The sequence below is a fragment of the Hypomesus nipponensis genome, chromosome 26 (genome assembly GCF_054491055.1).
Source record: "Hypomesus nipponensis isolate SF chromosome 26, ASM5449105v1, whole genome shotgun sequence".
NCBI lineage: Eukaryota > Metazoa > Chordata > Actinopteri > Osmeriformes > Osmeridae > Hypomesus > Hypomesus nipponensis.
In genome coordinates this window covers 6,951,473-6,974,419 of record NC_140386.1, presented here as the reverse complement: position 1 = coordinate 6,974,419, position 22,947 = coordinate 6,951,473, and the positions used below count along the sequence as shown (strand labels likewise).

The 22,947-nt window shown below is 53.7% G+C and overlaps 2 protein-coding genes across 3 annotated transcripts; both read right to left on the bottom strand.

Annotated features, from left to right (window-relative positions):
• Nucleotides 1-113: 113 nt before the first annotated feature.
• LOC146221224 (unconventional myosin-Vb) lies at nt 114-17,059 on the bottom strand. Its single transcript, XM_084692310.1, has 37 exons — nt 17,033-17,059; nt 15,942-16,052; nt 15,657-15,825; nt 14,918-15,062; nt 14,666-14,822; nt 14,244-14,387; nt 14,067-14,148; nt 13,845-13,952; nt 13,587-13,699; nt 13,110-13,378; nt 12,735-12,816; nt 12,511-12,651; nt 12,160-12,291; nt 11,762-11,845; nt 10,347-10,490; nt 10,093-10,190; nt 9,842-9,928; nt 9,461-9,620; nt 9,079-9,257; nt 7,320-7,476; nt 6,651-6,890; nt 6,147-6,356; nt 5,789-5,882; nt 5,548-5,696; nt 5,235-5,450; nt 5,019-5,119; nt 4,784-4,871; nt 4,484-4,583; nt 4,239-4,364; nt 3,977-4,128; nt 3,817-3,906; nt 3,542-3,680; nt 2,924-3,230; nt 2,571-2,676; nt 2,188-2,256; nt 1,138-1,218; nt 114-882 (listed from the first exon to the last, which is right to left on the bottom strand). The coding sequence occupies exons 1-37, from the start codon at nt 17,057-17,059 to the stop codon at nt 721-723; spliced, it is 5,019 nt and encodes a 1,672-aa protein (XP_084548436.1). The 3' UTR covers nt 114-720.
• Nucleotides 17,060-17,874: 815 nt separating this feature from the next.
• Nucleotides 17,875-22,823, bottom strand: mbd3b (methyl-CpG binding domain protein 3b). Of its 2 annotated transcripts, none has more exons than XM_084692566.1 (6): nt 22,733-22,823; nt 20,430-20,589; nt 20,077-20,214; nt 19,850-19,940; nt 19,573-19,750; nt 17,875-19,410 (listed from the first exon to the last, which is right to left on the bottom strand). In XM_084692566.1, the coding sequence occupies exons 1-6, from the start codon at nt 22,744-22,746 to the stop codon at nt 19,263-19,265; spliced, it is 729 nt and encodes a 242-aa protein (XP_084548692.1). In that variant the 5' UTR covers nt 22,747-22,823; the 3' UTR covers nt 17,875-19,262. The 2 variants fall into 2 exon arrangements, with proteins under 2 accessions (XP_084548692.1, XP_084548691.1); XM_084692565.1 differs by lacking the exon at nt 22,733-22,823 and adding an exon at nt 21,643-21,905.
• Nucleotides 22,824-22,947: the final 124 nt, after the last annotated feature.

Here is a 22,947-nt window from a genome sequence, read left to right as displayed (position 1 = left end):
ACTGTGTTTCCCGTCTGTGCGTCACTCATCTTTCTGAGCCAACACCCCGAGCAGATGTCATGTGGCCGATCCTAATTATCGGAATGAAATACACTATCCCTCAAACATGGCAGTGACATAATCACATTTGTTTTTATTTAACACATCTTAAGTCCTGTAACTTCTCTACCGTTGGGTAAAGTGATCTTGAACATCCGGGAAAGGTTACATGTTAGGTATGAGACCTACAAAACAGAATCGTTTGTCAAGCTGCTACAGCCTGGTCCAACACTAGATTGGATTCATTAAAGTTGAGACCACGATGTAATAGCAATGCCATTGCTTTAATGGAACCAACGGAAACTCGTCACCAATAGCAACAGAAGCCTAAATTAGCTAAACAAGTCTAGTCAAGTTATACATTGTCAGTCAGCTGATGATCAGATGTCGAGATAAATACACTCAGAGGCCTCATTGAGCTAAGCTTCCGATCCACCATAATGCATTCAGTTAGCCATAGCTGGCCCCATGTTGGTGTACATGAGCAATTTACGCAAAATATGCAAAGGCACATGGGTAATCAACATACTTGTGTCATCCTTCATACTGATCCTAGGTCCAACACCCGTCAACATCCTGTCCACACGCATCACTTCCTCTCTCATGGCAGGATGACATTACTTCCTCGTTGTTAGCGTCAAGGTCTGCGGTCACTTCCTGCGCGAGGTCCCTTCCTGTCCCTCAGACTCGGCGCAGGAAGGAGATCTTGAGGGTTTCTGGGATGGCGAGGCGGTCCGCGTGGAGGGCTGGAGGCGGGAGGAAGAGGAAGGTAACCGGGAAGACCTTCTTCACGTCCAGGAGGAGATGAGGGGGCTGGCCTTCAGAACGACCCCTCAGCAGAGCCTGCAACACCAGCGACCATACAACATGACCACAACATGACCATAACACATAACCAGGATTGATTCCAGCCAGAGGCCATTTCCTGCATGTCCCCCCTTTTCTCTCTCGTACATTTATTGTAGCTTCACGCTGTCCATATCGCAATGAAGCAGAAGTGCTATAATATATTTTTTTTTTAACACAACCACACCACAATGTTCAACCCATGTGCTTGTGTTGATTGAGGCAGGTGTATCTGGAGGGGGGGAGCTGTACCTGAACGGATCTGATAAAGTTGAGCGTCACTCTCTCCTCTAACTCACTGTGGGGCGTGTACAGAGTCAGGATCTTCACAATCTGAAGCACGGAGGGAGGGAGAGGAAGGTGGATAAATATGTTTAGAGAATACTAGTAGACTGTGGCGCTATTAGCTACGGAACGTAACTAGCTAGCAAGCTGCACGTTGCTTTCCCAAGGCCAGAGAAGTATGCAGTATGCTCTCTAGCACGTGGAAAAGCAAACCAGTTCTATAAGGTTTGCAACCGACTACAGGTGTCTTTCCAAAAAGTGATTTACAATGATTAATCATGTTAATTACATTCTAGTTTGCAATTATAGGCCTTAACAAGGATAGTAAACATACCACACATAGGTTAGCTACAAACATCGGGAAAATACTAGGCTATTAGCCTATATCAGTGGTTCTCAACCCTGTCCTCAGGGACCCCCTGTCCTGCATGTTTTAGATGTTTCCCTGCTCCAACACACCTGATTCCAATAAAAGGGTCCTTATCTAGCTCTGTAGAAGCTTGGTAACGAACATGCATTTGATTCAGGTGTGTTGGAGCAGGGAAACATCTAAAACAAGCAGGACAGGGGGTCCCTGAGGACAGGGTTATGAACCACTGGCCTGTATGTCTTGACTGATTCCAAACACTTATTTTGCAAAGATTATTATTCAATAGCCTAACATGAAACAAAGTTTCTCAAAGACATACCTTTGCTTCTACTGCCGTAAAGTTATGTGTATTTGCCATAGGTATTTGCAAGTTATGACTTTCATCCAGATAAAAGCTGCTGTAGACTAATTAACATGACGTGGAAAACAATTGGGCAAACACCAGTCGGCATCAACCCAGGAGTTGTTCGCGTTGGTGGAACGAGTAGAGGAGATAGAGTGAGGGAAAAAAACAGCTACCTGAACACATATCTGATTCCTCAATCGATTTAGAAATTATTTACCCTTAAAATGAATCAAACTGAAAATAAATCATTCAGGATAGACATAGCTTAGTGAAGAGAGCAGAGGAAGGTGATTAGCCCCACCTGCTGGCTGGAGAGGGCGGTGCACGCCTGGACCAGAGCCTGGGCATCAGCCTCCGTCTTCTTCCCCACCTGCAACGTTCAAGTTTCACATTTTTAAACTTCAGGTTTCAGGTTTATTTCACATGTGTTACAAGTCGCCTACAAGTACGTTGGAATTATTGTGTCCTGCACCTCTTGAGAGTTTCCTATCGGCCTTTCGAAACCCATGATAATAAGCCATGATGAGCTACTATTCACATCAACAACATATACAATAGAAATATAGAATAGAAAAATAACTAAACTCTAGTAACATAATGAACATATAAGAATAACCCAAATTAATACTGCCAAATAAGAATAATCCAAACTCAGAACAGCAACAAAGAATGACAACTAGTGACCTGCAGAAGCTGAGCAGCCTGGATCAGAGGCTCCAGCATGGCCACAGCGCCCCCTGCCTGCAGACCGCGGGAACGCAGCCACTCCTCCAGCAGGCTCACATTATAGCTGGGGAGGGAGAGGGGGAGAGTGATGGAGAGAGGTGGGGGAGGGAGGGATGGAGACAGGAAGAGGAGGTAGGGTATAGAGGGAAGAGAAAGGCGGGGGGAGGAGGAAAGGGGGTTTAGGGAGGGGAAAGAGAGAGGGAGGGGGAAGAAAGAAGGAGAGAGCTGGGATATTCATGGTGTGCGTTTCCAAGTGTTTGTATGTGTTTGACCGTGTCTCTACGTGTGTGTGTGTGTGTGTGTGTCCTGACCGTATCTGGAGGCCCCTGTTCCAGCAGCACATGTCCTTGCGGAGCAGCAGGGAGTTGAGGGTGGCGGCGCAGAGCAGGTGGGTGAGCTGGTGGAAGGCCTGCCCCAGGAGGGAGGGGGGGAGGTCCTGGCGGGACAGGGCAGAATGGAGCCCCGCCAGCGCCCTCAGCACGGCGGCCATGCTGGGGGCGTCCGCCCCACCCCCTGCCGCCGCCCGGGGGTCGGAGCCCGCCCTCTTCCTGGAACCCCCCGGCTTCAGCCCCGACGCAGACAGCCCTGGGATGGTCTCGCTCTCCAGCATGGCAGGTACTGGAGGAGAGGAGGAGGAGAAGAGAGGAGAGGAGAGGAGGAGACGAGGGGACAGGAGAGGAGGAGGAGGAGGAGAGGAGAGGAGGAAAAGAGGAGAGGAGAGGAGAGGAAAGGAGAGGAGGAGGAGAGTAGAGGAGGAGAGGAGACGAGGAGGACAGGAGACAAGGAGGAGAGGAGAGGTGGAGGAGAGGTGGAGGAGAGGAGAGGAGGAGGAGAGGAGAGAAGAGAGAAGGGTAAAGCTCCACATTAACATCAACATCCTCATCGTCTATTATCCTCCTCCTCATCGCCATCATCATCCTCATCCTGACCTATGATTGGCTGGAGGCGCGACTCGGTGATGGAGATTAGTTGCTGATAGGCCTGGATGCACAGATCACCTAGGGAACGCCTCAGGTCACTGAGGTCAGATGTCAGAGGAACCGCGTCGGTAGAACCAGCTTGTCCATCCTACAGGAACACACACATCACACACATATACAGTATATCGTTGTGTGTGTGTTGGTGTTTTTGGGGTAGTTAGGTCGTACAGACGGTATGTGTGTGTATGTGTGTTGTGTGTGTGTGTTGTGTGTGTGTGTATTACCTGTCTGGGGCAGTGCTGTGTCAGCAGGTCAGACAACAGACAGGCGTTCTTCAACCAGAGAGCCGTCATATCGGCATCCTTACTGTGTTTCTAGGAAGAGAGGACAGTCATAGAGAGTGTGTACTTGTGTGTGTGTGTGTGTCTATGTGAGTGTGTGTACCTTCAGAGCTGCCTTCATGGCGGCGACCGCAGCGCCGCAGAGAGCGAGCGTGCGCGGGGCGTCTCCAGCGTGGTCCGCCTGGCGCACGCACAGGAACACCACTCTGGCAGGCAGACCAGGGGGCAGGGACAGAGCGATGTCCGCACGCAGCTCTGGAACACGCGCACACGCGCGCACACACACACACAGTCAGGGTCAGGTGAGGGTCGTCCAGGGTCAGGCGAATGTCAGTGAGGGTCATCCGGGGTCAGCTTGGGGTCACCTGTGATGAGGATCTTCATCAGCTTGGCCTCGTCTCTCTTCCTGCACTCCAGCAGACCTGAGACAGCGCCCCCTCTGGCCTGGGGGGCACAGGAGCCCTCTGGAGACGGCACAGCTGCTGGGGGGGCTGGGGGGGGGCAGTACTAGTTTAACCACAAGTGTGTGTGTTCCACCTGTGTGTGTGTCTCACCTGTGTGTGTGTGTGTGTGTGTGTGCCTCACCTGTGTGTGTGTGTGTGTGCCTCACCTGTGTGTGTCAACAGTGTCCTGAGAGTGACCGTGTGTCTCAGTTCCTGCAGCTCTCTCTTCAGTCTCACACACTCCTGTTCTCTGGCCTCCAGCAGCTCCTGCACTCACACATACACACACACTCACACGCTTAGATTATAGTTCCCTCAAACTCTTTATGTAACAGACACTCACACACGATTAGCTTACTATAGTTCCCTCAAACTCTTGATGTAACAGACACACACACACACGCTTAGTTTACTATAGTTCCCTCAAACTCTTTATGTAACACACACACACACACACACACACACACCTGCCCATCAGCTGAGGCTTCTTGCCCCGGCAGCTTCAGCTCCGCCCCCTGCTGCTCTGATTGGCTACGCAGCTGGGTCTCCAGTAACCTGGGGGAGGAGAGGAGGAGAGAGGGAGAAGGAGAGTGCAAGAGAGAAAGGGGGAAAGAGAAGGTCCAAACCAATACTTAACTTAAGAACATCAGCATTTTGAGGCTGTGAAATTAAGGTATTAGTGGAGAACAGTGATTGACAGACTTGTTGGCCACTCGTACGGCATCGTAGGCGTGTCCCAAATCATCTGCTCTCATCTTCACTGCTGTGTCTTTGGGTACGCCCATATTCTCCATCAGAGTATCCTGCAGAATACACAAATACATAAGCAGACACACACAAATACATTAACCAGTCTGCCAGCCAGTTAGCCAGCCAGCCAGTTAGCCAGCCAGCCAGCCAGATGCAGAGTGATCTCACCATAGGAGTGTCCTTGCTCCAAGAGCTCCAATCCTGAGACGTCACACTGACCCTCCTGGACTCCTCTGGGGAGGCCGGGGAGAAGGTCGGGGAGCCAGGGAAGGGGGCCGAGGTCGGGGAGAAGGTCGGGGAGCCAGGGAAGGGGGCCGAAACTGGAGAGAGAGGCTCCATGCTTAGACTCTGGCAAGAATCTGTCCTCCTGTGGCCCTTTGAACGCTGGCGACAAAACACTTGTTCGTTACTCACTGTGTGTCTGAGTGTGTACCTGTGTGTGTGTGTGTGTACCTGTGTGTGTGTGTGTGCGTGCCAGTACCTCAGAGGGCAGACTCATATCTCTCAGGTTGTCGTATCTCTGCTCCAGCCTGGTGAACTCTCGCAGCAGCCCCTGATACTTCCTCCGCTCCTCCTCCACCTCCCCGCGCAGAGACACACCGGCCTGCGACACAGCCTGGCGCACACACTCTGCACACACACACACACGTGCAGAGCTGTAGGAGAGATGGGGGGTGGAGGGGTAGGGAGGCAGAGGGTGCGAGGGGGGGGTGAGTACCTACCTTCCTGGGACGTCTGCTGCTCTGCCACCTGCCTCTGAAGATCCTCCTTCTCTCTCACCAGCTCCTCCCTCTCTGTCTTCAGGGCCTGCACCTCCTGGGGGTGGGGGGGGGGGTTTGTGTGAGTAAGTCTGTGTGTACCTGGGTGCGTGTGTGTACCTGTGTAAGTGTGTGTGTACCTGTGTATGCGTGTACCTGGGTGTGTGTGTGTGTGTACCTGTGTGTGTGTGTGTGTGTACCTGTGTGTGTGTGTGTGTGTACCTGTGTGTGTGTGTGTGTACCTGTGTATGCGTGTACCTGGGTGTGTGTGTGTGTGTGTACCTGTGTGTGTGTGTGTACCTGGGTGTGTGTGTGTGTGTACCTGTGTGAGTGTGAGGAGCTCCAGGGCCGTCCTCTCCTGCAGCCTCCTCCTCTCCTCCTCCTGCTGCGGGGACGGGGCGGGGCTGGGGGCGGGCTGCTCCTGTCTCTGGGCCTCCAGCCTCGCCAGCGCCCCCCGCAGGCCGGCCACCTCAGCGCGGTGGGCCTCGCGCTCCGCATGCAGGGTCTCCCTCAGAGCAGAGCTGTCCCTGGCCTGGACACACACACACGTATGTAAACTCAGACACACCCTCCCTCCTCCCCTCCTCCTCTCCCCTCCTACCCTCCTCCCCTCCTCCTCTCCTCCTCCCCTCCTCCTCTCCTCCTCCACTCCCCTCCTCTCCTCCTCCACTCCCCTCCCCTCCTCCCCTCCTCTTCTCCCCCTCCTCCCCTCCTCCTCTCCCGCTCCTCCTCTCCCCCTCCTCCCCTCCCCTCCTTCCCTCCTCTTCTCCCCCTCCTCCTCCCCCTCCTCCCCTCCTCCTCTCCCCTCCTCCCCTCCTCCCCTCACCTCCTGGTCAGCTCGTAGCTGCAGGCTCATCAGTTTGACCTCCATGCCCTTGTTGAGTTGCCGGATCCTCTCCACAGACCGGGCGTCAGCCTTCCTCCTCAGCATCTCCCTACGGGCCGCCCGGCGCCGCACGCAGCACTGCACCAGAACCACGGCCGCTCGGACACGGCTGTAGGCGCGCCGCGCACGCCAGCCACGCACCCACGCCTGCACACGCACCGCCGCACGCTCACGCAGAACCTGGGGCGGGGGAGGAGGGGGGAGGATGAGGGGGGGAGGATGAGGGGGGAGGATGGGGGGGAGGGGTGGGGGGGAGGGGGTGTAAACCAGCCATGAGGTGAGGGCTGTCTGGAAGGTGACTGATATGGAAGCAAATCAGTGACATCATGTTTTCAATTTTAAAAGGCATTAAATAAATAAATAAAAGACTTAATATTGAATTAAACCACTGCTTTTAATTAATCTCTTTAAAATTGAAATATAAATGTATTTAAACGTAAAGTAAAATTCTGATCCAAAAATTCAAGACTCGGAAATGCAGGTTGCTGAAATTTGAAAAGTAAAATTCCCATAAATTCGGACCCCAGATCACAGACCCCAGGCTGCGATTGGATGACTGATCTGCATGTCTCCCCCCCTGCCCCCTGTCTCCCCCCTGCCAGTGCCCACCTGTCGGTACTCCCGGCGTGCCAGCGTGCCGCGGGTGAAGGCCTGGATGGTGAGGGTGGCCTGGCGGATCACCTGGTACAGCTGGCGCACTGCCAGCATGCGGAAGGTCTTCTGGAGGACCAGGGCTGCCTGGGTGTAGCGCAGGGTCAGGGCCCGTCTGGGGGGGGGGGGGGGGGGGGAAGAGAGAAAGAGAGGGAGAGAGACAGAGAGAGAGAGAGAGAGAGAGAGAGAGAGAGAGAGAGAGAGAGAGAGAGAGAGAGGCTGTAACTCCATCCCTCCATCCCTCCATCCCTCCAGAGTCTAGACCCATCTGAAGAGAGACACTGACACATTGGAGAAACCAGGACTGGACCTCCCCCCTCCTCCCCCTCTTCCCCCTCCTCACCTCCTCCCCAGTGTTCCCCTCCTCACCTCCTCCCCAGCGATCCCCTCTTCACCTCCACCCCAGCGCTCCCCCTCCTCACTTCCTCCCCCCTCCTCACCTCCTCCCCAGCGCTCCCCCTCCTCACCTCCTCCCCAGCTCTCCCCTCCTCACCTCCTCCCCAGCGCTCCCCCTCCTCACCTCCTCCCCAGCACTCCCCCTCCTCACCTCCTCCCCAGCTCTCCCCTCCTCACCTCCTCCCCAGCGCTCCCCCTCCTCACCTCCTCCCCAGCGCTCCCCCTCCTCACCTCCTCCCCAGCTCTCCCCTCCTCACCTCCTCCCCAGCGCTCCCCCTCCTCACTTTCTCCCCCCTCCTCACCTCCTCCCCAGCTCTCCCCTCCTCACCTCCTCCCCAGTGCCCCCCTCCTCACCTCCTCCCCAGCTCTCCCCTCCTCACCTCCTCCCGATTGCCCCCCTCCTCACCTCCTCCCCAGCTCTCCCCTCCTCACCTCCTCCCCAGCGCTCCCCCTCCTCACTTCCTCCCCCCTCCTCACCTCCTCCCCAGCTCTCCCCTCCTCACCTCCTCCCCAGCGCTCCCCCTCCTCACCTCCTCCCCAGCTCTCCCCTCCTCACCTCCTCCCCAGCGCTCCCCCTCCTCACCTCCTCCCCAGCTCTCCCCTCCTCACCTCCTCCCCAGCGCTCCCCCTCCTCACCTCCTCCCCAGCTCTCCCCTCCTCACCTCCTCCCCAGCGCTCCCCCTCCTCACCTCCTCCCCAGCGCTCCCCCTCCTCACTTCCTCCCCCGTCCTCACCTCCTCCCCAGCTCTCCCCTCCTCACCTCCTCCCCAGCTCCGCCCTCCTCACCTCCTCCCCAGCTCTCACCTCCTCACCCCCTCCCCAGCTCTCCCCTCCTCACCTCCTCCCCAGCTCCCCCTCCTCACCTCCTCCCCAGCTCTCCCCTCCTCACCTCCTCCCCAGTGCTCCCCCTCCTCACCTCCTCCCCAGCTCCCCCCTCCTCACCAGCTCTCCCCTCCTCACCTCCTCCCCAGCTCCCCCTCCTCACCTCCTCCCCAGCTCTCCCCTCCTCACCTCCTCCCCAGCGCTCCCCTCCTCACCTCCTCCCCAGCTCCCCCTCCTCACCTCCTCCCCAGCTCTCCCCTCCTCACCTCCTCCCCAGCGCTCCCCTCCTCACCTCCTCCCCAGCTCCCCCTCCTCACCTCCTCCCCAGCTCTCCCCTCCTCACCTCCTCCCCAGCTCTCCCCTCCTCACCTCCTCCCCAGCTCCCCCCTCCTCACCTCCTCCCCAGCTCTCCCCTCCTCACCTCCTCCCCAGCTCTCCCCTCCTCACCTCCTCCCCAGCTCTCCCCTCCTCACCTCCTCCCCAGCTCTCCCCTCCTCACCTCCTCCCCAGCGCTCCCCTGGTGTATCTCTGGACAGTGAGCGCCGCCTGGCGGATGCGAGTGTAGCGTCTCCGTGCCAACCAGCCTCGTACCCGGCTCTGGATGACCATGCCCGCCCCTCTGAGGCGCTCCGCCCTCAAGCGCTCCAGCAGGGCCACCTGCCCCGCCCGAAAGAACACCTGGACACAGGTGGAGTACAGTGCTACCATCAGCGTTTTCTATCATCGCTCAAAGTATCAAATTCTAATATATACCAGTTTACAAAATATACTATACAGTATACAAAATTGTTTGATATGTTGAGTTCCATGAAGATTTGGACAGGATGCATCGTCATAAGAGTACAGTACTGTAGCTGTGTAGAGAGGTGAGGAGTGAGTACCTTGGTCTTGCCAAAACAGTACTGGTCTGGGTCAGGGATGAGGCTGGGGAGGGCCTGCTTACACATCTCCTGGAGCTGAGGCTGGGGCTGGGGCTGGGGCTGGGGCCGGAGCCCACGCAGAAGAACTCTGTACCGGCTGAAGAACTCTTCATAGGTCCACCTGGAGGTAGAGAACGAGGTGCTGGGTGTTAGGTCTACCTGAAGGGATAGGAGTCAGAGGTCTGGGTTAGGGTATTTGGAGGGGTCAAGGGTCAGGGTACCTGGAGGGGTCAGGGGTGAGGGTACCTAGAGGGGTCAGGGGTGAGGGGTGAGGGTACCTGGAGGGGTCAGGGGTCAGGGGTGAGGGTACCTGGAGGGGTCAGGGGTCAGGGGTGAGGGTACCTGGAGGGGTATCCAGCAGCGCTGATGCGGATGGTCTCCAACACGCCACATGCTCTCAGCTGCTGCACTGCTCTCCTGGGGTCAAACCTGGAGGACAACACCGTCACACACCCTGGAGCTACACACACACACCCTGGAGCTACACACACACACCCTGGAGCTACACACACACACCCTGGAGCTACACACACACACCCTGGAGCTACACACACACACACACTCCCTGGAGAGTACACACAAGGAGGACTTACACGAAAGGTTCCTTGACGTCGTTGGGTTTGATACAGCGGACATAGTGAGGGGTGGTGCTGTTCAGAGTGTCCATCAGCAGCTGAAGAGACTGACGGAACTACACACACACACACATGCACACACACACACACACACACACACTAATCAGAAGACTATCAATGTGATAAGCTGGTGCCCCCTCATTTCTAGGTGAGCTGGTGGGAGGCGAGTGACAGGGGTAAGGAGGGGGGGGGGGTGGAGGGGGGGGGGTTACCTGGAAGCCTACAGTCAGCTTGTGTTCTCGATGGCCTCTCTTCCCTGAGCGCACGCTCCCATTGGCCAGAGAGGACTTGCCCCCGGACAGCTCCACGGCGGTCCCTGCTGGAGCCTGCTGGAACAAATCTGCCACCAGGTCAGACTGGAGACAAGGCAATGCTGTCAGACAGGACGCCACCGCCAGGAAGGTTCACAGAGACAGACAGACACATAGACAGACAGGCAGACAGGCAGATAGAGAGACAGGCAGACAGACACATAGAGAGACAGACAGGCAGACAGGCACATAGAAAGACAGGCAGACAGACATGCAGACAGACAGACACATAGAGAGACAGGCAGACAGACACATAGAGAGACAGACAGGCAGACAGGCACATAGAAAGACAAGCAGACAGACAGACAGGCAGACAGACAGACAGACAAACAGACAAACAGGCAGGCAGGCAGGCAGGCAGGCAGGCAGGCAGGCAGGCAGGCAGGCAGGCAGGCAGGCAGGCAGGCACATAGAGAGACAGACAGGCAGGCAGGCAGACAGACAGACAGACAGACAGACAGACAGACAGACAGACAGACAGACAGGCAGGCAGGCAGGCAGGCAGGCAGGCACATAGAGAGACAGACAGACAGACAGGCAGGCAGACAGACAGACAGACAGGCAGACAGACAGACAGACAGACAGGCAGGCAGGCAGGCAGGCAGATGGACAGGCAGGCAGGCAGACAGGCACATAGAAAGACAAGCAGACAGGCAGGCAGACAGACAGACAGGCAGGCAGGCAGACAGACAGACAGACAGACAGACAGACAGGCAGGCAGGCAGGCAGGCAGGCAGGCAGGCAGGCAGGCAGGCAGGCACATAGAGAGACAGACAGACAGGCAGACAGACAGGCAGGCAGGCAGACAGACAGACAGACAGACAGACAGGCAGACAGGCAGACAGACAGACAGACAGACAGACAGACAGACAGACAGGCAGACAGACAGACAGACAGACAGGCAGGCAGGCAGGCAGGCAGGCAGGCAGATGGACAGGCAGGCAGGCAGACAGGCACATAGAAAGACAAGCAGACAGGCAGGCAGGCAGACAGACAGACAGACAGACAGACAGGCAGACAGGCAGACAGACAGACAGACAGACAGACAGACAGACAGGCAGACAGGCAGAGAGGCAGGCAGACAGACAGACAGACAGACAGACAGACAGGCAGACAGGCAGACAGACAGACAGACAGACAGACAGACAGGCAGACAGACAGACAGACAGACAGACAGACAGGCAGACAGGCAGACAGACAGACAGGCAGGCAGGCAGACAGACAGACAGACAGACAGACAGGCAGGCAGGCAGGCAGACAGACAGACAGGCAGGCAGGCAGATGGACAGCGGAAAGACAGAGATGTGACTAAACACCTGACTGGCTCGGAGGATGTTGATTGGCTCTTCAAAGACAGTGTCTCGGTTCTTGTCCAAGAATCCATCACATTCATACTGAACCTAAACAGCACAAACCACACTGCACTAAATCAATACTGTACATGGTTTACATACTGCAGGTTCAATTGTTCTATTTTATCTTTGCTGGTCTACATTGTTGAGAAAGCCTGAAAATCATGCGTTTTCTTACAAGCAAACAATGATGTGCAGTTTACAGTAAACTTCATGCTTAAACAAACACAACAGCACAACTCTAGATCAGCTTAGCCACAGTTCATGATCCCCCAGTGTAGGGGGTCAAAGGTCATGACCCCCCAGTGTAGGGGGTCAAAGGTCATGACCCCCAGTGTAGGGGGTCAAAGGTCATTTCTTACCGAGTCAGCAAAGTGCAGGATGATGAAGGCCGAGTTGGACATGCGGGGCTTGCTGAAGTGAGGGTTGGGCTGGTGGTTCTGGTGCTGGTCGTACAGCTTCCTGGCCCAGCTCTCGTCTGAGCCCTTAGGCATCTGAGGGGGCGGAGAGAGAGAGACAGAGAGAGAGACAGAGAGAGAGAGAGAGAGAGAGAGAGAGAGAGACAGAGAGAGAGACAGACAGAGAGAGAGACAGAGAGAGAAAGAGAGACAGCGAGGGAGGGATGTGGGAAGGGGGAGAGGATTGGAGGATTTGATTTGTGTGTGTACGTGTGGCAGGTGTGTGTGTGTCTACGTGTGGTATGTGTGTCTGACCCTGCACTCCTCGTCCAGTAGGTCCAGTAGTCCCAGGTGTTCCTCTATGAGAGCGATGCAGGGCTGGTTATCACTGAACTCGATCCTGCTCCACAACAGATCCTCACGCACGTACTCCTCCTGCTCCAGCTGGAACACATGCTGCACACACACACACACACACACACATTAACACACACGCACACGCCCCACACTAAACACACAACACCCCCACACACACTAACCCTGTTGAACTGCTGCTGTAGTTTCTCGTTGGCATAGTTGATGCAGAACTGCTCAAAGCTGTTTTTGTCAAACGTCTCAAACCTGCCAAAGAAACAGAAGGCCACAAATACAACCCAGTATTACAAGTGTGACAATACCTAGACACGGAATGATTCACTTACGTCCTCCATCCATTCACCCATCCATCCTTCCATCTCACCCCCTTCCCACCCACATCCCTCCCTCCCTCCCTCCCTCCCTCCCTCCCTCCCTCCCTCCCTCCCTCCCTCCCTCCCTCCCTCCCTCCCTCCCTCCCTCCCTCCCTCCCTCCCTCCCTCCCTCCCTCCCTCCCTCCCTCCCTCCCTCCCTCCCTCCCTCCCTCCCTCCCCTCTCACCCGTAGATGTCCAGCACTCCTATGTAGCTGCGGGGCTTCTCCCGGTGGGCGCGCAGGGCAGCATTGAGCCGGACCACGGTCCAGGAGAACATCTGGCCGTACATGTGCTTGGCGAGGGCGTCCCTGGCCTCGCATGCCTGCTGGCCCGTCATGGGCTTCACCAGGAGCTCGCCCCCTACTGGCAGCCGCCGGTGGCACAGCCAGTGGGCCATCTGCCCCGCCTCCACGCCCAGGAGCTTGGAGAACACGGCCAGGGAGGGGTCATCTGCCTGGAAGTACACACACGTACACAAACATGAATACACACACAAACATGAATACACACACAAACCTCAGGTTTTTTATGTAAACACTTGTGGCTCACAGAATCCGATTAAAAGCTGGTAGTGTAGTTATACTATTCTGGTAGTATAGACGGTAGTATAGTTATACTATTCTGACAGTATAGATGGTAGTGTAATTGTAACGAGAGTGTACGTCTATGTAGCTGCGCTCTCCTCCTCTCCCGCTGGCCTGAATGCGGACGTTCCCCAGGTGCAGAACAGCTGCCAAGACGCGGAACAGCTCCGTCTGCTGGTCTGGAAGAACTCCTGCAGGTAGAACCGCACTTGGTCAGGACTGCAACACACACAATCTCATGAATGCACATACACACACTAAAACTCTTTTTTTTCGAGTTTGTCTCGAAAGGGAATAAATAAAGTGCGTTGTTATCATTGAGCACACAAACAGTACCCAGTATGGTGAAGGCATTGCGAGTACGCTCCAGGTCCATGACATCATCAGTGCCTGGTATCTCTGTCTGTCCTCCTTGACTGGTGTAACGGAACTGCTCAGGGGCATCTACACACACACACACACACACACGCATACACACACACGCATATAGACAGTCAGTCAGCTGTAGTAAGGCCACTAGAGTCTCTCTCTCTGTGTGTGTGTGTGTGTGTGTCTCACCAAGTTGGAGTTGTCTCATCTCAGGCAGGTGTCTGGACGCACACAGCTGGTAGAACACATGGTAGTTCCTTTCCTCGTTGGCCTGCTCACACACACACACACACAAAGGTATATATACACACACACACATACGCAGGCACACACACACACACCAACACACCCAGCTGAGACTGTCACCTGGAAGACCACTCTGGACTTCTCCAGAAGGTATGTTCTCATGTTGGCTCCGATGATGTCTCCCTTCCTGCCGAAGCCGATCTCGATGTACTTCCCAAAACGACTGCTATTGTCATTACGGGTGGTCTTGGCATTCCCTATGGACTACAGAGGAGGGAAGGACGAGGGGAGGGGGGAAGGAAGAGAGGAGGAAGAAAGGAGGGTAAGTGGGGAGAGGAGAGGAGTCATTGTAGCAGCAGAACAGTCCTAAAGTGAAACCTTGTCTCCGGCAGACCAGCACACATACATTTGATCATTCATTCTCCATCTCTCCCTCCCTCCAACTCTCCAAGCCTCCCTGCATGTATATATATCCAGCCATCCCTCCACACCCTCCGCCCCCTCACCCACATTCACCCCTCCACAGACCCCAGCAGACAGACCTCCATGATGGGGCTGGAGGCCAGGACCTTCTCCTCCACGCTTGTCTGCTCAGAAGCCCCGCCCACCACGGCAAAGTAGCGCATGGTGAACTTGGCGGACACCGTCTTCCCTGCGCCAGACTCCCCGCTGATGATGATGGACTGGTTCTTCTCCTCTCTGCTCACACACACACACACACACATCTTCTACACACAGATCCCGAAGCTGCCTACTGAGCCCAACACAACAACTCCTGACCCCTGACCCCTGACCTGGTCATGGTGCGGTAGGCCTCCTCAGCCACAGAGAAGATGTGAGGCTCCATGTCAGCCATGTCCTGGCCGCTGTAGGCCTGGATCACCTCCTCCCCATAGATAGGAAGCTGCTCATACGGGTTTATAGCCACCAGAACTATGCCTGCAAGAAGTGGGGGGGGGGAGGGGAGAAGATGAGGATTGGGGTGCGGGGGGAGGGAGAGGAGGACAGGGAGAGAGGGCAGAGGGTGTAGGAAGAAGGGGGTGGGAGGGGAGAGCAGGAGGAGGAGGAGGAGAGGGAGCAGGAAAGAGCAGGAGAGAGGAGGAGGACAGAGAAGGGTGTGAGGTCAGGTTTGCTTGAGTAATCCAGGTGCAGGTCGGAGGTGTCCTTCTGGACTTCACACCCAGTAAACAGCATGGCTGTAAAACCGGGAGCACACAGGAGCTGCCCTCTCTCACCACCCCCCCCCCCCTCCCTCTCTCTCTTCCTTCCGTTCTGGGTTCTGAACATGGCCGTTAAACCAGCAGCACACAGAAGCGGCCTTCTCTGATCTCTCTGTCACATCTTTTTTTCTGTTTTACCCAGGAGAGGAGGATGAAGAGAAGAGGACGACCAAGAGAAGAGAGAGGAGAGACCAGCATACCACAGTAGGTGTAGATGGAGCTGTAGTGGAGGAGAGAGAGAGACCAGCATACCACAGTAGGTGTAGATGGAGCTGTAGTGGAGGAGAGAGAGAGAGGAGAGAGACCAGCGTACCACAGTAGGTGTAGATGGAGCTGTAGTGGAGGAAGCGGACGCTGAGGTTGTGCAGCACGGCCGGCTCGTGGAGGAAGCTGAGGGCCGTCAGGTCGTTCTCCCCCTCCAGGAGCTCCGGGTTCCCCAGGGGGGGCAGGCCAGCGGGGGGCGCCACTGAGTACTGCAGCTCCTGGGGGAGGAGATGTTTATGTGAGAGTGTGCTTGCGGAGATGTGAGTGCGTGTAGTGGTGTTTGTGTATGGGTAGCACGTGTGGGAGTGTCTGTTTGTGTGTGTGTGTGTGTTACCCTGCCATCACTAAGCTGCAGAAGGACAGACTGGTCTCCAGTCTTGTAGTCCTGGAGGAGCTGAGCTGATACCCACACTGCATCCGGGTCAGGAACCCAGACACTTGCCCCCTGAGATAGGGAGGGAGGGTGTGGATTGAGAGATAGTAAAACATAGAAACAGAGGGACAGAGAAAATATCCCAAATCAAATCAACCCTCCAAAGCTCAATAGGTTTCAGACTGTATAACCATGTGGAACTCCCAACAGGGATCAGGGAGGATAAAAATGACATAAGCTCTGCCCCACTCCCCCTCCTCCTCTTTGGCAGTGGCCCAACCAAGACATTGTCCTCCGCATCAGCAGAAAAGGCTCCTAAAGTCCGTTAAAGATTAATGCCAGTCATCCCTTCTGTCTCACCACGCCTCCATCTTGGATCCGTCTTTCCAGCTACCCTCGCAGTCCACCAACATCACTTACACAAACATTATACAGAGACAAAAAGGACCCATATCGACATCTTAAAACCTTACCTGTGTTCCTTAGATCCAGCAACTTGGTTGTATCCTACAGGACACTGGTTTGAAGAACTTAACAACCATACTACCCAACAACTTTTTTTTTAAAACGACCTTGTGACATTTCTTTGCTTTAAAATGTTTATTTTATAACAATTCTGTTATTTTAAAGAAGTGTGCCATCTGGTAGTAGGCCAGAAACAGCTGTCAGGACAAGCTGTGCAGATCTGAACACAGGCTCTCGTCTTCATTCTGATAACACAATAATGGGTTCATTTAGCATATGCTTTTCTCCCTATCGGGGCGGCGAATCAAACTGGTGACATCTTGATCTGCTATGCCCATCCTCATGTTCTACCACTGAGCTATACCCATCCCTCCATCCATCCAACTATGCCGGTTCACCGGTGTCTGGTGAAGACACACGTAGAACAGTGAAATTAAACGACATCTTGAATAAGCATTTATCTGCAGATCAAGCAGTTGCAGGTACAAAATCCTTGGCTGTATGATGAAAGCATCTGCTGAATGCATTATGAGAATTGTTACATGAGAGGATGCAGGGTTAGATATCACACACTGCTCAGATCTTACCTTGGTGTACAACTCCATTGTCGCCATAGTGAAGCAGGAGCCTTCTCTAGTGGAACTCTTAAACTGCAGCCGCCTTCGGGGGGGGCGGGGGTGGGGACAGTTTAGGGTTCCCTAGGTGAACACGTTCTCCAGTCGTTGATCTCCCCGAGAGGCTGGTTCTTGAGATTAAGTAGGTTCTATAGTTTGTGTTCTCCCTCGGTGAACATGTTCTCCGGCTCTGCAGGGACCCTCTCGAGGTAGGCTGAGCCCTCCACACACTCACTTCCCTCGGCGAGTGTGTGTCGGCAGTAAACCTCTCGTCGGTGACAGAGTGTGTCGGCAGTAACCCTCTCGTCGGTGACAGTGTGTGTCGGCAGTAACCCTCTAGTCGGTGACAGTGTGTGTCGGCAGTAACCCTCTAGTCGGTGACAGTGTGTGTCGGCAGTAACCCTCTAGTCGGTGACAGTGTGTGTCCTACACTATCCCACTGTTAGGTGTGTCCCCTCCTACACTCTCCCTCTGGTATGTGAGCGCGTGAGTGTGTACTTTGTTCTGTCACCCAGGGAGGCACGGCGGGTGCTGCTCGGCAGGTTAACGGTTAACTTTCAGGAAGAGGAGGATGAAGAAGAGGGGGATGAAGAAGAGGAGGATGAAGAGGAGGATGAAGAAGAAGAGGAGGATGAAGAAGAGGAGGATGAAGAGGAGGAGGATGAAGAAGAGGATGAAGAGGAGGATGAAGAAGAGGAGGAGGATGAAGAAGAGGAGGATGAAGAAGAGGAGGATGAAGAGGAGGACATCCCAGCATCTACAACACCGGCGGCAGCAACCACCTGAGGACAGCAGGAAGGACGCAGCAGCAGAACTGTGACGCAACCACTCACTTTATTATCAACACGATCAAACGGATCTCAGCAGGGAGCGGAGGAGGACGTCCTCGATGGGATCATCCTCCAGGAGGAGGGGGGGATTATGTACAAAACAACTTCCTGTCCTGGAAACATACCCTACACTCTCAAATCACACTCTGTGTCCCACGTCAACTACACCGACTCTGCCTGAGACCAGCGGAGCGACACCGACCTCTACCGTCTGTCAGACAATGACTAAAGTGTGTGTTGTGTGTGTGGACGTGTGTGTGTGTGTGATTGGTAGCATGAAAAACACGTAAAAATTTAAAACACAAAGCAGCCATGTTTCACCTTTGACTTCTGCACCCGTTATGACACCATATAGTGGAGTACAACGCATCATACGCACAAACTCATTAAAATGTATTACATAACAGATAACATTCCGATACACCATCCACACCTAACTAATGCATTGTAATGCATCATAGCACCTTATGATGCATTAACAGATTGAGACACTAAAATGCTTTATAGCACATTATGATGCATTACAACCATTAAAAACATGATACTGCATTATACGGCATTACACATTTTGAGGCCTTATAACAGAAGATGACGTTAACTTAGAGGTAATAACTATTACTCAGACGTGACACAAACAGCTGGGGCGCGTCTGGGAGGAGAGTGGGAGTGGCTTGGAGAGACTCCACCCTCCCCAGAACACGCCCCCAGTCCCAGCCTGAGCCATTAGCACCAACACCATGGTCCCTGATTGGTCCTGGGGGTGGGGGGGGTGGAGGGAGAGGTGCAGTAACACTGGGGATTCATGACTGGAAGCTGGAAAGCATGGAGGACACACACAGATTCATCTGTCTTTAACACGGGGGTGGGGGGAGGGGGGGGGGGGCGGGAGAGAGGAAGAGGGGAAACAACATTGTCTCGCTACCAATACGGATTCATAATAAAAACTCCCAATTTAAAAAAATACATTATTGAACACTGAATGGACCCCCCCTCCCCCCCAGTAGGAAAGTGCTCTCTCTTTCTCTCTCCCTCTCTGACATTCCGTTGCTGACAGACCTTGGTCAGCTGATCCTCTCTGTGATTGGTTGGCTGGAGAACGACTCGACCAGTCCTTATCTAACGCCAGGGCCTGTGGGTGGGGCCCTACCAGCGGGCTTTATGGATTGGGTGGAGGTTGGGGCAGAGGCCTGACGTGTTGTGTGGGGTGTCGGGGGGCAGAAGAGAGGCAGGCGAGGCCAGAGGAGGGAATGGGGCAGGCTAGGACTGAGCCCCAGGACTAGGACTAAGACTAGAGCTAGGACCCAGGGCTAGGACCAAGGACTAGGAGCCCAGACTAGGACACAGGCCCTAGAACCAGAAGCTAGGCTCCAGTGCTATACAGTGTCCATTTCTTCCCCAGCGGAGCCCTCCTCCTTCAGGGAGCCTGAGTCGCTGGCTGCCTCCTCCACGCTGGCCAGCATGTCCGCCATCAGAGCCTCCTCCAGACGCTTCCTTACACTGAACACCAGCTCCTCCTGCTTCCTACAAACACAAACACACACACACACACACACACACACACAGTTTAGGAACACTGAATGGACAGATCAAGAGAGTGCGTCAAAGACGGGATGAGTGCAACAGACAGTACTGGGTGTGTTTGTGTGTCTGGCAATGTGTTTGTGTGTGTGTGTCTGTGTGTACCTGATGTCCTCGTCGGTCACCAGGAAGGCCCTGCAGAGCGGCTGGGCCGTGTTAAGCCACACCCCCGGGTTCTTCTCCACGGCGGCAGACAGCTGACCCGTGATGGGGGCCGAGCTCGTGTGAAGGGCGCTGGCGATGGCTGACAGCAGGGTCTTATCTGCACTTCCTGGACCCACACCTGTGGTGGTGGTGGGGGGGGGGGGGGGTCAGTCTTTCACAGGAGAGCTAGCAGTGTGGGTGTGGGTGTGCATGAGAGAAACCTGGACAGAAGTCTCACCCTGCAGTCCTTTAGGCAGCTCCATGGTCTTCACAAGCTCCTCTGCGATGTCATATGCATTCAGACCACTCAGTTTTCTCTCCCAGAACAGCTTCACACAGACACACAGACAAATCAATATTTCTGCTTCCAACTGATGAGTCTAGGGGAGTTAAGCCTGCATGCATCAGTGTGTGTGTTCTGATGTGTGTGTGTATGTGTAAGTGGAGTCTGGTTGCTACGGTCACCTGTCTGGGTTGGTCCACGGCTTTCTGAGGGTCCGTCTTGACTTTGTTGCTAGGGTGGTTGGTAACCTTGGTGACGGGCTGTTTGAAGATTGAAGCCGTCTGTCTGACCGGGAGGGACGTGTTCAGGTCTGGCTTACCCTGGGTGAGCACACACACACACATTGTATGACTACTGGAGGGTGCAGTTCATCAGATGTTGATCAGAACATGAATGAACCAGAGAGGAAGTATATCTGGAGTGGAATGTCTGCCAATATCCAATGTCTCCATCTCTCCATCCATCTCTCCTCCACACAACCCTACCTACACCCCTACCTTGGGGAGGTTGTTGTTGTCATAGCCACCCTCCCTACCTTGGTGAGGTTGTTGTTGTCATAGCGCAGGCGCTGGCGGTTCTTGTTCAGCTTGCTCATCAGCATCTTCCCCGTGCGGAAGTCAAATGAGCTGAGGTCCATCTGGTTGCCCAGGTAACGGGCCAACTGAGGCTTGCTCCGAAACTTCTTCCCGCTGGGGCTGGAGGACAGAGGGGGGGAAAACACACACAGTGAGAGAGGGACACAGACGAGAGAGAGGGCGAGAGAGGGCTGAAATGACAAAACATGACAGCTGCAAACACACACACACACACACACACACAACTAGACAACTGTTTCACTGTAACACACACACACAGTCCACATAACAACAACTGTTCCACAACTGTTTCTTCCAGTTGAAGTCAACAGACAGTTGTAAAACGCAACATGCAGAACACTGTTGTCACGTCACACCGAGAAAACCATCCGACTACACACAGAGTTTAATGAGTGAACTATGTGCGTGTTAAGTATACAACAGAGATCAGTTCTGACCGGTTTGACGAGACAGCGTGGCTTGGATACATTGTTTCAGAAGAGAAACATTGTTCTCACTCTACGCGCTTGAAAACGGTCAACTTGTAGAGACTGAAGTTCTGTTTTGATACAAGTTATCGAATTTTAATCGTTTAGCTGTGGCTGGAAGGGACCGAAACATGTCTTCTTTTAACTTTAAGTTGTATTCAATGTGTATGTGCATTAGCCTACTTTGGAGACTTTGTAGGCTACTCACTAAAAGGTGAAATGACTGCACAAAACGATACGTTCGAGGATGAAATATTCCTACCCCGCAGGACACGCAGGCCTAGCACAAACTACTCAACAGACCTTTTCTCCTGCCTCCCCTCGCCGAGAACAAATACAATTGCTTATTTGTTAATTATATAGCCCATGTTACTTGAGGGGGTAGCGAACAAATATATCTCATTTGCGGAAATGTTTCGATTCCGGTCGTTGGACGGGTTTAAAGTGGGTGAAGTCTACGGGAAAAAGCTCATTGTCCAACCATTCAGGGTGTGTGTTTATGTGTGTGAGAGAGGTGGCCTAGATAGCCATACTCCAACTCCGCAAATAGAAGTCCAACATCCCCTCTCCGGCTTCTCCCGGTCCACCCCCCTCCCCAAGTCACAAACTAAACCCAGCCCCAACCAACCCTCGTGTAAGGCCGCCTGCACTCCTACACAACACCCCCTCGTCTGCCTCTTAGTACCTAAAATAATAGACATCGCTCTTCCCCGCTGACAAACCGGACTTTCTCGTTACTTCTTCCATTTTCCAGCCTTTTGGGAGCGCCGAACACTCCCATCTTTTCTTCTCCATAACTCTCCGGCGAGTTTAAACCGAGGTCTACAAACTGCTGCTCTCTCTGGGTTTTCCAAAACGATCAAAGATTAGTCTAGTTTTTCCGTGTTTTGTTGGCTTTACTTTTCTGTGAGAGTGGCACGCTCCTACGGATTACAGGATTGCATCTCTTTGTCGTTGCTGGGTATATCCCTCCGCCGTAACCTTATAGCCTAATCACTACCTGCCTGCCTCGCGGGGGCAGTCAGGGCTACATCCGCCACGAAAACACAGGACAGTAAATCGTTGCTATCATTCTGGAAACCGATCAAAGTCATTGACTCAACGCCCGTTTGTCGCAACAATGTAACACCAACAGTAACGCGTGATAATGGCACGCCAAAGACCCCTCTAAAGGTGTCCATGAACGATTTTAACAACGTTCAAATTTTTTGCTATAAGTTTCATGTTACGGACTAGCCGAAATGTGGATATCGTTTTCCATCACGACAATGCACCCTGTCATTCGGCATTGTAGAATATGCCCTAATGAATGAACAAAGGGATAGATTGAAGCGTGGTTTACACATGGCATTTGAAAAGTATGCAATAATTTCATCTAATACTCGTCCGGTATGAAATAACTAATGTATTTCATTCTTCCGAATAAGATAGCCTACCTATCTATCTGTGTCTGAACTGAAGGGAATGCAACTGACATATAGCCTACTATCGCTAATTCTGTTCATGGGCTAATACAAATCTATAGGAAAATAATCACTATTCCATGTTTTAAATCGCTGACGGTTAGAATAGTCAACATAGTTCTATATTTGGAATATGTGTCGATTTGCGGATACTCGAGACCACCGAACGCCTCCGATCTCGTGCCCCCTAAACGATGATTAAAAAACCTCAAATGTATGAAAGCACAACAAAACGACACATCAAACATCAAGACACAGGCATTCCATATATATAAATCGACACACCGCTATACTCCTTTAAAGAGTACTTACTCGTTTTTGTCCATTTTATACTATCTCGGTTTCTCCCTTTCGGTGTAGTGTTAAATCCCTTCTCCCCTCTCCTCGGTCGTTCCCCTCCCCCTTCGATGCCAGAAATGAAAGACATTATCCGCGCAGAGAATCACAACAGACCCTATTTGGCTGATGTTAATGAGTATCAATTGGGGAATTTTCCACACAGAAGTCCACCTCTGTGTCTACAGACA